The sequence below is a fragment of the Acipenser ruthenus genome, chromosome 31 (assembly GCF_902713425.1).
Source record: "Acipenser ruthenus chromosome 31, fAciRut3.2 maternal haplotype, whole genome shotgun sequence".
Lineage (NCBI taxonomy): Eukaryota > Metazoa > Chordata > Actinopteri > Acipenseriformes > Acipenseridae > Acipenser > Acipenser ruthenus.
Window position 1 is genome coordinate 11,068,984 of NC_081219.1, and position 15,298 is coordinate 11,084,281.

At 40.8% G+C, this 15,298-nt stretch overlaps 1 protein-coding gene across 11 annotated transcripts in view; it reads right to left on the reverse strand.

Moving 5' to 3' along the window:
- LOC117396940 (rap guanine nucleotide exchange factor 1-like) overlaps positions 1-15,298 on the reverse strand; it is a 70,380-nt gene that overhangs the window by 21,369 nt on the left and 33,713 nt on the right. For 3 of the 11 annotated variants that reach the window (XM_059005548.1, XM_059005552.1, XM_059005551.1), the window contains exons 4-12: positions 13,587-13,628; positions 13,182-13,338; positions 12,657-12,754; positions 12,007-12,159; positions 10,463-10,583; positions 9,747-9,927; positions 7,119-7,619; positions 4,770-4,972; positions 978-1,148 (exon numbers count right to left, since the gene is read on the reverse strand). In XM_059005548.1, coding sequence (XP_058861531.1) covers positions 978-1,148; positions 4,770-4,972; positions 7,119-7,619; positions 9,747-9,927; positions 10,463-10,583; positions 12,007-12,159; positions 12,657-12,754; positions 13,182-13,338; positions 13,587-13,628 — 1,627 coding nt within the window. The remainder of the gene's footprint in view (positions 1-977; positions 1,149-4,769; positions 4,973-7,118; positions 7,620-9,746; positions 9,928-10,462; positions 10,584-12,006; positions 12,160-12,656; positions 12,755-13,181; positions 13,339-13,586; positions 13,629-15,298) is intronic. The other 8 variants (XM_059005553.1, XM_059005557.1, XM_059005556.1 and 5 more) reach the window with 4 other exon arrangements.

Below are 15,298 nucleotides of genomic sequence, written 5' to 3' on the forward strand. Positions count from 1 at the left end.
CGCACTCTCCTTTTCCCTCTCATAGTAATCTTGAAAGAAACTTGCACAAACCTATGCACCACTGTTGTAATGCTGAAACCACACAGCACAGGTTAGCGTAGGTATAAAGAATACATATACAGCTGCACTCCATCTTTGAAGCTTCTTGGATGAATCTATTATAAAGCACAGCCATTGTGTAAACGTGAGATTAGAAAAATGAACAACCCTAAAATGGAACATATAGAAAATAACGTGAACATTAATACATTAAAATGTATCAATATCCACAATAATGCAAGACATTATGCGCCAACTCTGTTTGTCTTCATTCTCTGGGTACACATAAAGGCAACTATTGTAACGTCGCAATTTATAAACCATTTTATCACTTGTTACAAATGCAACCAACCACTGTTTCTACCTTTAAACGATTTACCACTGGGAGCAAGAGACACGTTTTCATTAATCACAAACGAAATAGACAATGAAACGGGTGAATTTGAATTCACATCTGATTAATAGATTGAGCATTTCTTTGCTTTCGAAACAATACCCCAAATATTAAACTTTAAGCTGGCTTGTTATCTTACAGCTAGGGTGCCATTTATAGCAGCGCAACCGACAAGTGTTCATAATAGATGACTGAAAGCTTGCTTAATACATACAATCACAATGATGTTTACTAAACTGCTAGACTATTCCCATTTTCCAGTGGTTTTGGGTGTTAAAAAAAAACAAGACGCGCATTCCTTTCTCGGCTTGTACACAACGCTTGTTCAGCGCCTCAGTTTGGGCCACATTCAACAAGGTCTTTACATCAATGTGCGTTTATCAATTTTAGTCGAAGGAAAAGCAAATGTTAGTCACACTTTTGAATCTGGGTTGACTGTTATATCTCCCCCTCTAACACAATAAGGAATACACAGCACACCACCAAGCAGCAGACACAGCCACACAACACCACGGGCCACGGACAGGCAGGCCATGCCACTCACCGAAGGTGCTGTGAAGGAGCTGTGCCGGCTCAGGAAGGAGTTAGAGACGGACATGCTCAGACTGAGAGCCGCGTTGGCGTCCTCCACCGGGACGACAGCCTGAGCATGCTGAACATGACACGAGAGAGAAGAGGAGGAGGAGGAGGAGGAGGAGGAGGCATTATAGGAGGCCTGCAGGACATGGCGAGACAGAAAGCAGGAGAGAAGAAAAGAGCAGTGAAAGTTTAATTCAAATAACCAGACGCCCCAAGGAAAAGCACTGAGATATCAAATAACAGGAGGCCAAAAGCAGCTGCAAGCATTATTAAATCCTATTTTTAATATAGGCATGGTACAAAATAAACTTAGATATTGTGGTAAACGTTGCATCCCTTTAAGTATAACAGTGTTTTTCCTTGTGGCATGGCACTAGATGGCCAAATGATATACAGTCCAATTGTGAGACTTTCCTCTTAAAGGGAAAGTACAACTTGTTTGGGTGGCTGCTAATAGTTTTCAAAGTCTAAAATGCACTATTATTATTTGATGTGCTACTGTACATTGAAAACCACAGACAACTTTGAGAACCCCATAGTTAATCGCAAATGCATCATTCTGTACAGAGACCCACAGCAAAATAGGAACAGGAAAAGGAACCAAATATTGGAAATGCAGAAGAATAAAGTTATTTTTCAAGGATCTTTTGGGTTACAGTGCAGAGTGATGGCTATGCTAGCAGGAGGAATAGAGCGGATTTACTGGAAATAGTGACTCAAAAAGCTAACCGCTTAGATGACCAGGGGACACCTAGATCTTACCCTGCATGGAGAGAGAAAGAGAAAGAACAAAAAGAGAAAGCATCAGAAGAACATTCTCTGCAGGCTCTTATTGAATCTGAAGAAGGTGTGAAAAGACAACTTGAATGGATGTACTTTATACAGGGTGTAAAAACCACACCACGTGACTTCCGTTCAGAAAGACCCGATTGATGAGAAACAGCCGATTGATGAGAAAGGCTTGGTTTAATAGCCGCCTTCCGGGAAAAGGTAAAGGGATCCCCAATCTCACAACAAGGTGGCAGTCATTGTTACCAGATGAATTGTACAGAATAGTCATAGTCAGCATTGTGGCTTGAGGTGTAGAGCGAGTAGAGCCATGGACTGCAGTGTCCTAATCTTCTCTGCTCCACAGTTTACCATGATATTAAATATGGATTCCCGATACGGTGAGTGCATAACATGTAGGGCTTAGATACCCAATTTGTTTCTTGTTTTTAGAGTGCGTAGGCAGAATAAATTGCTTTCTAATACACTCTTAATACTGGTGTTGATTTAAAATATATTATATTAAAGCTGGGGTCTAAATACTGCACGCATTGGAAGTAAATCTTGTTTGGAAAGCACAGAAAAAAAACGAGACAAAATAAGACAGAATTTTTTCGAAGTAAATGGAGAAACAAAAAAGGGGGGAAAAAACAGAAATTTGACCAAGGATCAGGAAATTGTATGTGCCACTGGAGCTAAGAAAATTAAGCAAATATTATCTTTTTTTTTATGAGGAAGAGCCAAAAGCCTCAAGTGAGCAATACCAATGTCTGCCTTCTTCTATGGTGTTGTTTTACATACTTGTGGAGTTAATTTTCTTCACATTTCTTTCTATTTCCCCTTAGATCTATCTTGTGTTTTGCAGAGGGAACTATCGGCTTGACTAATATCTATTGCCATAATGCTCTAAGGTTTAAAAACTCACCTGATATGCCAGACCTATACAGGACCATGCTACCGAAAGCACAATGCTTAATGGACAATGGCTAGTAGATACTTCAGTTAAATACTAGTGAGAGGTTAAGAACAGGCACAATATGACATGGATGGAAAAAAGACTTCTATTGCACAGCAGTTTCACCCATTCCAGGTTTTGATACAAACTTGATCAGCCACAGTGTACAGGTAACAAGCTCAGGTGTGTTGGATTAAACTCATAGTAAAACCAGCAATGGGTCAAACTGCTATGTAATGAGGGTCATATTTCCATCCTGTATGAGCGTCCCGCAAAACTCAGCTAAGCACCTCAGTGCTGTTATTTCAGTGTCACGGGGGTGTTCACGCCTTCATTTGACATTTAACTGAGTTTTGAACCCTGGCCTGCACAGGTGAAAGGCTGAACTGCGCCCCCTATCGCTCAGGGTCTGAGTAAAACACACAGCCCCTCCAGTTCAGTCGGTGAGGCAAACCGCCATGCCAGATGGCTGGTTACCGACAGTACGGGTCATTTTCAAATCGTATTTGCTGTGCCGAAAGCTCAGGTGCCTAGTCCATCGCTGACATGTTGATGACGTTAAAAAAGAAAGTGTTAAACTGGGTGCCTCAAAGAGTTTCAAAACAGCTCTCCAGCACTTGTAGGTTAACACTAAAGGCTGGGTGCCTTGGTGTGGCTGGGTGCCTTGGTGCTAAACGCAAGTAGCTCTCGCGAGCAAGAGGGTGAGGGGGGAGTGTGAAAAAAAGAAACAAATGCAATTTCAGACAAGCGACAATCATTTTGTGCAATCCCCTGGAAAATAAACAAAAAGGTGCTTAACTCAGCAGAGAACCTGAAAACCCTGCAAGAGAGATGCATTACCATCGCCACAGATAAGCAGATTCTGAAAAGTGAAAATGCAGCTAGTTTGAAATCAGGGGATGGGAAACCTGCCCTGGCTGGTAGAGCATATTAATCCAAATCCTAAGGAATGATACAATTCTACTTTATCGATACAAAATTCTCTCCCGGCATCCCTGGCAGCTGCAGTATTGATGATACTTGTATGGCTAAGAAGTAATAAATAGAAAATGTCTCGTTAATTAAAAAAAAAAAAAAAAAAAAAGGTTGATAAGCAGTCAATGTTTAATATTCCCAGGGTACCATTTTGGTCATATGAGCCACAATTAATAACACAGGCTGCCAGATGAAGCTGTTCTTGAGGTTTGTCCTGCCCACACAAGCTATTTTGACTGATTGTTTCAGAATGCATACCAAGAGCATCTCATTGAAAGGAAGCCACACAAGTGAACGACGCAACTTGTCCATTCATAAAAACAGTTTCTTTCAGTTAAACAAAAACCGCGGGTAAGGTTCTCAATTTCAATGTAAGTGAGTTGAAAGGTCGGTTTGAGATTGCTGACAGAATGCCTTCCTGAATGGCCCTGATTACTGGCACAGTTGATAATAACCTTGAGACAGAAAGATAAACTGTAAGGTTCTGACTTTTCACCTGAATTTAAAATTGTTTTCCTGCAATGTCTCTTGAGATTTAATTATTTCATTTGACCAACTTATCTGGCTTTCAGTGGCATCGAATCTTGTTTTCAAGAATATACAGGCAGACAAACAACAAAGAAATACTGCGGTTCAAAAAATATTGTGTGGCACATGACTGATACGTCACTGAGGAGGGCTGCTTTATCCTGTGTGTGCATGCCTGTGGGCATGTTCACAGTGCTTAGGGGGTCAAAAAAGTCCCCAGGAGGTACGGAAACCAGACAAAACCTTCCTTGAGGACGTAGGCCATGTCATGTTTTAATAAATATTTAAAACTTAACCATTTTTTAACATAAAGCTTTCAATGCAGAAGTATTTACTTCAGCGCCAATTTTCATTGCTGTGGCGATAGCCATGCCCCTCTAGAGTTTAGAAAATAAACATTACACTATATGGACGACCACATAAACGCTTTTAACAAATGTGTGCGTGTGTCTCTCTCAGCGTGCGTGCGTGTGTGTGTCTCTCGTCGTATGTGTGGGAGAGAGGTGGAGGTGGGTACAGCATGGCACTCACCAGCTGCCTCTGCTTGGGCGGTAGTCTGGGCGGGGGCAGCAGCTCGTGCACAGAGTCTGTGCTGCTGAAGGAGTCGTTGAAGCCGTACGCCTCCTGGAAGCGCTTGTTCCGCTGCTCGTAGATGCTCTCGCTCTGCGGTGTCTGGTAGAACACGGAGGGCTGCGGCTCAGAGTAATCCTCCAGAAACTGCATGTACTGCTGGACTGCCAGGGGGAACAAACCAGCAGGGTTAGTGAAGGGCAGGAAATAGAAAGCTAATACTGTTTATAATGAGAGCTCAAGGGACACAGTATACAGATACAGGGAAATATACTGCAAGCAGGCATTCTACAGAGTGAGGACTATAAAACGTAGGCTATATTAAATATAGATTATATATCTGATGCGCCAGGGAGGCAAAATAAGCTGATCCCTGCAGCCAGCATTACACTTCAGCCATTAACACCAGACAGAAGGATATCTACATCATCATATGGAAGGAAATGTAAATGGATGGAGACGCATATGGATCACATTAGTTTACTGTAAAGCTACGTCTTAGTTGGTGCTTATCTTGGCGAGAGCCGAGTTCAAATCAGCATGAAGTTTTAACATCTACTCTCGTGTAATGGAAATCATATACATATATGTAGATTTATTTATTTTTATATATATATGGTAACAGGGCAACTGGAAGCTATACCCAACATTTCACAATATCTCGGAAGGAAAAAAAGACTGCAACTTGCAACACTGGCTCACTGGTGCTTTCCTTTCACGGCAGTACTTTATAGTACCCTCTTGGTGGCAAGGAAGCAGATTTTTCTTTTTATTCAACCTATTTCTTTCAAACGGTATCAGAAACTGTACAGCTATATCGTACTTTTTCGTCAGCTAACTAAATCTCTTACTAACCTATGTGTCTGTACCATATGAAACACAAACTCCTACATGCATTTATAAGGACTATGTGGGTGTACATAGTATATGTGTGCATGTATGCTTGTGCCTATGAAATATTTTGCAAAAAGAGACACTCCATACAAAAATATGATTTGCTTTGTACAGTCACACTGCAACAATTCCTCTTCTCCAGGCCAATTTCTTTTCAATAGCAACAAACAAGCTAATTCCATATAAAAACCACCATGAGCATTCTTCCTCTTTAGTGTTGCGGTCCTCCCAACTGCCCCTTCCCTGCATTGTCTCATCTCTCTCCCGTATCACAGCTCTTCTCATACATCAGAAACTCAATAAGCCAACAGGAAATGACATCAGCCCCTTAAAGCTACCCTGCATGCTCTAGGGCTGATTTCCTGCATTGCTGGGGGAGCCTCACAAAGAGATTTCCCATTTCACTAACAAAGGCATTCTTCTGCATGACCTCATTCCACAGATATTACCATTTCCCTCTGTGATCGGCCTCCGCCCCCGAAGTTAGAGTTAATAAACAGCTCCGGATCTGGAGTAAACCCGGGGGATTTATTTACAGATAGCTGCTCAATGGCAGAGTGGCCAGCACTTACAGGCCTCTTTCAGGATGGGAGGTTATAACTACTGACTCCTGGCTAGCTCTGCATACATGTACAGTAGATTATACAAGAAGCTGGTATGGGCCTTCTCTCCCTCTCTCAGGGAGATGTTTTCCAGTTTACCTTATAGGTCATACTCTTGAGGAAATGCCTAACGGTACAATTGGCCCACCAAAAGTTAGCATTCCTACATGATCAAGCGGACAAATGTTTCATCAGTGTTCCTGAATCTGGATCTAAAGCCATTCTTATGAGTGGTCTGGTTACAGACTTCAAGATTCAGTCAATGGCGCTCCTTCTAATGAATTATCCAAATGTCCTTTCATGCAACTAGATCTGTAGGCTTTGGCACTGAATAAGCCCCGAGGAGGTATCAGAATAACACTATAACCATACATGGGGAATTAAAAAGAAACACCATGAAAAGGCAAGGCTACGAGACAACTTGCCATGGTGCTTGGCTTTCACATTACTCTTTAGTAGCATATTTCTATATTAACTAACAAAATAAACAACCCACCATTCAAGTCATAATGTGTTTGATGTGCATCTCCTACTCTCCTTTTCATAGCCTTATCACAATGCCCACCTTGGAACGTTTCATGAAATGTATCTATGATTTGTATAGGATACAATACAGGTAAAACATGTTGCAGATAGAGAAAGCCATCTCCTCTACAAGGTTTAAACTTATGACTGAATCTGCTGGCTTTAGAAGACAGCTGGGCTCTTGCAACCACTGATCTTTACCTGAACTGTAAAATGAGTAAATCACTTTTAATACTGGAGAACATATTGACTCAAAGTGATGAACAGCCCAGTCTCAGTTCACACTTACTGTGTTTGCTCTTCTTCTCTGGAAGGGGAGGGGGGCTCTCGGGAATGTCATCCGTCACTGAGGTGTTGAAGTCAGCAGAGAAGATGGTGGCGATGCCCTGGGGGAGCGGAGAGACGGCTGCAAACACGGGGAAGGGGGGCACTGGCAGGTCGTCCTCGGAGATGTTGTCGTACTGCGAGGGGTGGCGCTCGTAGGAGACCCTCGAACCCAAGCCCTCGGACTGCAAGGAGGCTGCGCTGCGCCGTTTCTTCTGGGGCAGGGCTGGGGGGATCTCGACAGGGGTTGGCTGCGGTGAAGCCCCCGATCCCAGGGAGCGGCAGTATTCCAGGGGCTGTGGAGAGGCGATTCTGAAGGGCTGCCCTGGGAAGTGGGATGGGGACTCGCTGTGAGACTCAGGCAGGGGGCTCAGCACTCCGCTGGGGACCGTGTGGGGCACCTGGTCAGCGTTCGAGAGGTCCTGATGCAGGAAATCGTAATCCGGGTCATAGTTTTCAGTATTATCTGCAAGGGAACAACAAATAATTATTATTAGGAGTACAGTACCTTACTCCACTAGACATTTGATTTTCGTGGGTTTCCTACCAAATCTGCACTGTTCAGTCTATAGGGTGGCTGTAAAGTGATCTCTCTTCCGCTCCCCCTGATCAGCTTTCCTATACTCCTCTTTCAAAAGGTGAATTATGCTCGATCTGGAAAGCACCCATTTGGTTGCACTAAAAACATCTTTACAAGATTCCATCAGAATAATAAGTGATTCTCGGAAAACACCGAAAGTAGATATCACTCAAGCAGCCCGGTCAACAACACAGAGTGCAAAATCTCTGGAGCAGAGCTCTTCTGATAAAGAGAAATCCATGAAATTCACACAGTTAGGAAAAAGTGCACAGCACTAATTTTCTATCTATTTAGGGCAATGGTAAGGCACTGAGACTCCATTTTCAAACCAGCACCTCATTACTATTCACAGCAACAGTATGGTGGCGAAACCATTCATTTTAAAACGCTGGAAATTCCCATCATCAATAAAATCTTATTAAAAAAAAAAAAAAAGCTGAAGTATTTTATGACAATGTTAAACTATAGGAACGCCTTTAACAAGAGGTAGGGGAAGTGAAATTATATTTTTTTTTTAAAATGGAAACCTTTAATAGATTCATTCAGACAACTTGATTAAAAAGGAATTGGAAATTGATTTTAAAAAAGGAATTAGAATTGAAAAACAGGAATTGACCCCCCCCTGCATAAACAAGAGTAGCCCCACAATATTCTGGTTTACAGAGCCGTGTATACCCCCGACAAAATATTTCTGTTGAAACTTGATGTTTGCAAGACTGCTCGACTTTGCTGGCCACTGTATGCTTTTTAAATTGCCCTTTTTTTTTTTTTTTTTTTTTTGGCTACGCTTATAAATGAGATCACCTTCAAATAAGATCCCAACACAAAATTGGTCAGGCACAGTTTTTTCGCTGTAACTTAATAGCCTGAAAAAATATTTAGCAGTAAAGAAAGGAACGCATTAAAGACTTAAATGACAGGTTACGGTTATACATAATGTTTACATTACAGCTACACCATTTACAGACCCCGTCCCCGGTAGTTATTTGTTATTAAAGTAATGCTTGATGTATTCTGTCTTTCTGGTTTCCTGAATGGTGTCTGAGCCTTGAATGAAATTGCAGTTCTGGCATCAAAAGCCCCTTTCTCTATATACTGTAAGCGCTGTGCTTTTTGGCTAAACCTTGGTTGCTTTATTAAAGGTTAGATTTCATTATCTGGTCTGTCTGCAGCCTTTTAAAGCTACAGTGTCCCACAATCATGCTTAGTTTTATACTACAATGAGATAACTATTGGACATTCTGTGCACTGTACTGTACTTCAGAAACCAGACTCATCCGGCTCACCGGTTTGTAAAGTTATAGCTTGGCAGCAGTGGCATCAAACAATCAGATACCATCATGAGTCAGAGAGGGGGATTTAGCTGCTAGACAGGGTTAGACAAGGAGTTTTTAACCACAAAGAGTACACCAAAAGTATGTATGACACTGCAGCTACTGTTACAGAAGATACAGCTATGGATAAAAGTTTTGCATCACCTAGAATTTTAGGACTGATACCTAATTTAAAAAAAAAAAACTATATGAACATAATTTAAGATATTTTATTTAACATCATGTAATCAAAGAAAGTACAAAATGATATCGTAAAAGTCTACCGGAAGCCATAATTGTAGTACTGTACATCATGTTAGATTTCGAAATGTCACATTTTTTAATTTGTCAGTTTTTTGTTATGTGGAAAAAATACAAAGCGGTATGAATTATCAATATGTTAATTAACATTATTCAGCAGGTTTAATTCAACTTTATGAAGCAAAATTAGTTCATTCTATAGGGTGATGCAAAACTTTGAACAAGCACAAAGATCTTTAATGGTGTATAATCATAATACAGTAGGCATAGTCTTTTACACTAACATTTTAGGGATATCAAGAAAGCTTTAGACTTTTTTTTCTAAAGCAGCGTAGTTATTTTGGTTGAAGTTATCAAACTGAATTACTTGAATGGTGTTGCTAAGCAACGTTAAGTTGTGCCCTCATGGCGTTCGCTTGATTCGTGTAGCTGTTCTTACCAAGCGTCTCACAGCTGGTGTTGCGGGAGCACTGCCCGCTGTCGTGTTGCAGGGAGGAGAGCTGCTCGTCAGACTTGCTCAGCTTCCCGATGCTGTTGCAGGGGGAGAGGCGCGGAGACTCACCTCCGTAAGAGCGACTGCCACTAGAGAGCCGTCGCTGGAGACAGTCCTGGTCATACTCCTGAAACAACAAGGAATACACTTTCATACTCAACCCGGAGGAGAACCCTTTCAATCTGTTATAAAAGGGGGCCGGGAAGACAGCAGTACCCTCACACAATTACACTCAATCAATAAAGAAAGCATGGAAACCATATTATTTTTACTATTTCAAAAGTAGATCCATTTTGATCACATTAAAAGGATATACGTATCCCACACTACCCAATAGTCAGTTGAAAGTTCCTTCATTTTTAGATTCATTGCGTTAAATGGAAATTTATTGTATTATGCTTTGAATATAACATACTAAGTTTTGTATGATAAACATTTACGCTCATGCAAGCTTTTCACTTCCCTTGCATTGCAAAAAGAATCCTCTGGACATCCAGTTTGAATCCAAAGCTGAAAGCAATCCTGATTGAATGCTTTTTGAATCCAAAGAATTGTTAACTTACTTTTAGCTTATTTCTTACATGCTTCTACATAGGTCGCACATTTAAAACCCCAGTGAGTTTAATATGAAGAACTACAAAAGACGACAAAATCTGACCTACCTGTTTGCTGATGCCAATGGGTAAACTGGAGCCACTGGTTGTCCTACTCATAGGTGCAACAACGGCAACACGAGTAGGTGAGGGGGCTGACTGTCTCTTTTTGGGCGGCAAAGCTGGAGGGCTGGGGGGGGGGGGGGGGGGGAGGGTAAAATAAAAAACTGCTGTGAATAAAAATCTTTTAGAAGATGTTTTAAACATTTTGCGGGGTTATATATTTACTGTGGGTGGTCTGTAGGCTCCAAAAACCTTTTTTTTCCACAGTTTAAACTTCATTTGCAGAAGCTATGCTAATGCTTATTCCAACTGTATAACATTCCCAAATGCTTAACAATGCGGATTACATACTTTAAGCTGAAAAGTTAATGATTGTAAAAAAAAATATTAAAAAAAAAAAAAAAACACAAAGACTGAGATGTTCTGAAGGGATCTTCATTATATTATATCCAGGGTTCCCATACACAAAGTTGTGGCAACACACCAGGAATGTACTGTGGTTAGCTGAATTCCATCACTATCAACTGCTGCAGCTACACATTCTTCACTTTGCATCAACAACAACAACATGTTTTCATGAAAATAAGGAGGCTGCAAATTGAAGACAGTGGGGGAGGCACTGCACATTGCACAGACACATGTTTGTATTCCTATATCTGTGGGGACTACTCATTGACTCACTATATTTTTTATTAACTATTTTTAACTCCTAACATTCTTTCTCTCTCACTCAATGTTCTTCTTTTCAATGAGACAGTTTATAGCTTTAACGAAATATAATAAAATAAAAAAGTATACATCACGTGAATAACTGTATATAAAAAAAAGACCTTTAGCTACCTGTACTCATTTTTACATGTCAACAAGTCAGTCTTTGACCAGACCACATATCACTTTCTGTGATCGAGCCCTACACATCCTCAGCATGCACATTAAAGCTGCGACCGACAATATCAAGAGGAAGCTCTCTCTCACCCGCTCTGCCTTCAAGCCAGCGCTTCATTTGAAATGCATCTATTATTTATAGCACAGCGCATTGCTTAGTAATTAGCCTCTTCCTTCCTGCAAGTTTATAGCATATTTCTCAGGTAGATATAGATATATATATAATTTTATCTGACTTTAGACAATCAGGTCTTTCAAGTTTTCAGGCCACTGAGACACGAAGATATTTTTGGTTAGAGATAATTAGCTGAAGATTGATCATGATCATCACTGATCACAGTATGAGTAGTAAAACAAATTCAGATATTATACCCCAATTCTAACTTATTTACCAAGCTGCTAGTAATAAATCAACAGCTGAAATAAATCAATCACTCATAGAAATATAAATCCACTCAAGGGGACCAGCGGCGATCACTTTACCCTTTTATTTTTTTACTTGAAACATGCTTGGATTGCTTTATTTTGAAAAGGTCATCCGCCACTTCCTTTGCTGGCAAAATTTACACAATCACAAATAGAGTAAAACCGCCCCAGAATGTGGCTCCACTCAAGCTAGAATGACCCGAATCTGATAATCCGTTCATTTGCGCAGCCCTACTGACCTGTGCTCGTTGACTTTAATCCCGGGCAGGGGCGGTTTGGGTGGAGCCACGTCCTCCTCAGCGGCGTCCGGAAGGATCTCCAGTGACCGCGTCATGGGCGTGGTTTTGTGCAAAATCTCCTTTTCTCTCTCCGTCAAAGGAAGCTCTGTAGTGCTGCGATATTTGAAAACATTAAGATTGAGTTAGGCTTTCTTTTTTTCACGTTTAGAGACGTCCTGAAATTAACACCCGACAACACCAAGTGTAATTTATAAATATTTTACAAAATTATAGAATTAGACCAACTAATAAGAGATGCACCAATGCATCCATTACTTGATTACTGATTTCCATGGCTTCTGCAAATTTCATTTAAACACTGATTGATAAATCGTCCTGGGGCCCTATATGGAGCCTCATGAATACATTACTCTGCTTTTTTCAGTGTATTTGTGAACAGTTACCATACTGAAAACGACACAATGAATGTAACTATAGACCAGTTTCAGTGGGTCTCTTCCATTGTATAGATTGGTTACCAGTTATCAAATACAAAAATACGTATATATTTTTTTCACAAGCCTGTGTATGCTCTACACTGCTGCAGTGTATCTCAGGCCTTGTAACTGGCTCCCAAGCCCCGTTCTCAAGTTACTGCACTGCCCACTCACATCTCAGATTTGCAGGCTGGTGAAATCTGTTTGACTGGGGACGCTGGGGAGGCTGGGGACGGGTGCTCCTGTTTCTCGATCGTCAGTTTCACAAGCTCCTGCAGCAAAGACACAAACAGCGTGAGCTTCCTTGACGCCAGCGAATACCTCCCCAATGCACACAAGGAAATACCCATTACTAGCGGTCTCAAAGCTAGCAGTTTGCAAGGAAACCAACAGGTTCACCCCTTCCTCTTCCTGAAGCAGAGGGACAATGTCTAAAGATGTCAAAAACCAGAAGGGAAGGGAATCCTTATTTTTAGTTCTCAAGCACAACAGTACAGTACAGCACAGCACTGGCAATAAATTTTTCGATATAGGAAATCTTTCCATATTCTTGTTCCTTTATTAACAGGATGGAACATTTATGGGAAAATAATTAAACACTATTCAGCCAACAGGATTCCAATGTATTTCAAATTTTATTTTCATTTGTAAAACCCGTGAAAGGCACCATTTCTGGAGAGGACCCCTTCCTGAACCCACCTTCACTCCATCCAGCACTGCCTTTATCACCACGGTAACAGTGAGTACCGTTTCCTTGTCATCTAGGTTCACGCCCTCCAGCATCACCTGATCAGACCAGCGAATCAGATTGGCCAGGCTCTGGTAGACCCGATTGTGACACGATGAGACCGCAGAGCTGAGGAGAGAGGCACAGGCCAGATTAGAACCCAGGTTTCATCTCAACAAGCTGGGTTTGCACTGTAGAAACATAAAGTGAAGCCCTCCCGGTCTCCACTGTGGGAAAACATGTGTAGTGAACTCTCAACTTGAACCTAACAATTGCATGCCTGTTCCAAAACCAAAGGGGAAATTTCCATGCATTCAACTCTGATTTACCATGCTCCCCCACTCCCCCTGCTGTTTTTATAAAAAAGATAGTCTTGCCTGAAGGGTTTTATATGTTCAGCACTCCCGCCAGTCACCCTGCTTAAATAAATTAAAAAAATAAATAAATAAATAATAATAATAATAATAATAATAATAATAATAAAAATAATAATAATAATAATACAACCAAAACACCACATTAAAAATACATACATAAAAATTAATACATAAATAGGAATGTATAGAAGCTAAATAAAACAGGCGAATACGCTGTAATTAAACCTCTCAATAAAATCAAATACTTTCTTTAACTTGCTCAATTTAACAATAAATGTACTACTTCTTAATTAGTACTGTGTCAGAAAAATCCTTTGAGAACTCTATAGCTTGCTAAGGCCCCCTCAGTAAGACCAATTCACTCCTCCCCCCCCCCACCCCCAACACCCCCAACACCCCACAGTCCCAGTATCCTGCTATTGACAGCAATGCAAAGCCCCTTTAAATATGAAGGCATTCCCAGCTATCCCCTATTCAGGCCATGTTTTGTTGCTCCCTTGGACTAGCCTTAGAAGCCAGGCTTTACTGTAATTAAGAAGGAACCTCTTGAGGGATATAAATAACACTAATACTTTAAAAGAGGATGACATGAGATCCCACACAATGCTCTAACCACCAACACAATTCATACACACACAGCCCCCATCGATAGGGCACAAGAAAGCATCAGCACTGAATGTGTGAGCGTTGTATGACACTGTGCCTGCAGGGATGAAAATAAAGCATTTTCCTGTCTGAACCTGCAGCATTCCCCCTTATCCACACTCCAGCATATCTTCAAAATGACTGTGGTCCCAAGGTTCGATGCAGACTGCCAAATACTATGACGATTCAACGATTGCAATGCAAAATATACAGTTCATGGATCTCCTGTTACTGCACTGAGGAATGTTTATGATAGCAGTTTAGTTTTTAGTTTATTCACTTTGTGCCCACAGGGCCAGCACAGTTACATTTCAATATGTGCATTGTGTATTTCAAAACTGCACATGTAAGACCTATATGGGAACTGGAAATGCACAACAGATAGGACTTATGCAATTAATTAATTATTATTTCATTAAAATCATTCAGCAGAATGATCTTACCCACAGTGTAAAAACCAAGATGTTGAGACATGCAGAAATGGGTGGAAATGTGTGACAAACAGTCAGAGAGTGTGGAGTAGTGGTTAGGGCTCTGGACTCTTGACCGGAGGCTCGTGGGTTCAATCCCAGGTGGGGGACACTGCTGTTGTACCCTTGAGCAAGGTACTTTACCTAGATTGCTCCAGTAAAAACCCAACTGTATAAATGGGTAATTGTATGTAAAAAATAATTATATCTGTATAATGTATAATGTGATATCTTGTAAGAATTGTAAGTCGCCCTGGATAAGGATGTCTGCTAAGAAATAAATAATAATAATAATAATAATAATAATGCAGTACTAAGACAAAGAGAGACCTAAGTAGACAGATATTGTGGCAATCAGACTTTAAACAAATGCATTCAAAACGCCATTTACCACATTCAAATAATGCATTTGAGGTTCATAGAATGACATGGTGCTCCCACCTACAGAAATAAGTGTCTATGCAAATATAAATGTTATTTCTAATTTCTAGGTAGCAGGCAAATACCAAGCAGTCATAAGACCACACGAAGAAGTGGAGTGTGCCTGCTGGCCAATACAGCAGTCTGGTATTAATAAAAACAGCAGTTACAAAATTC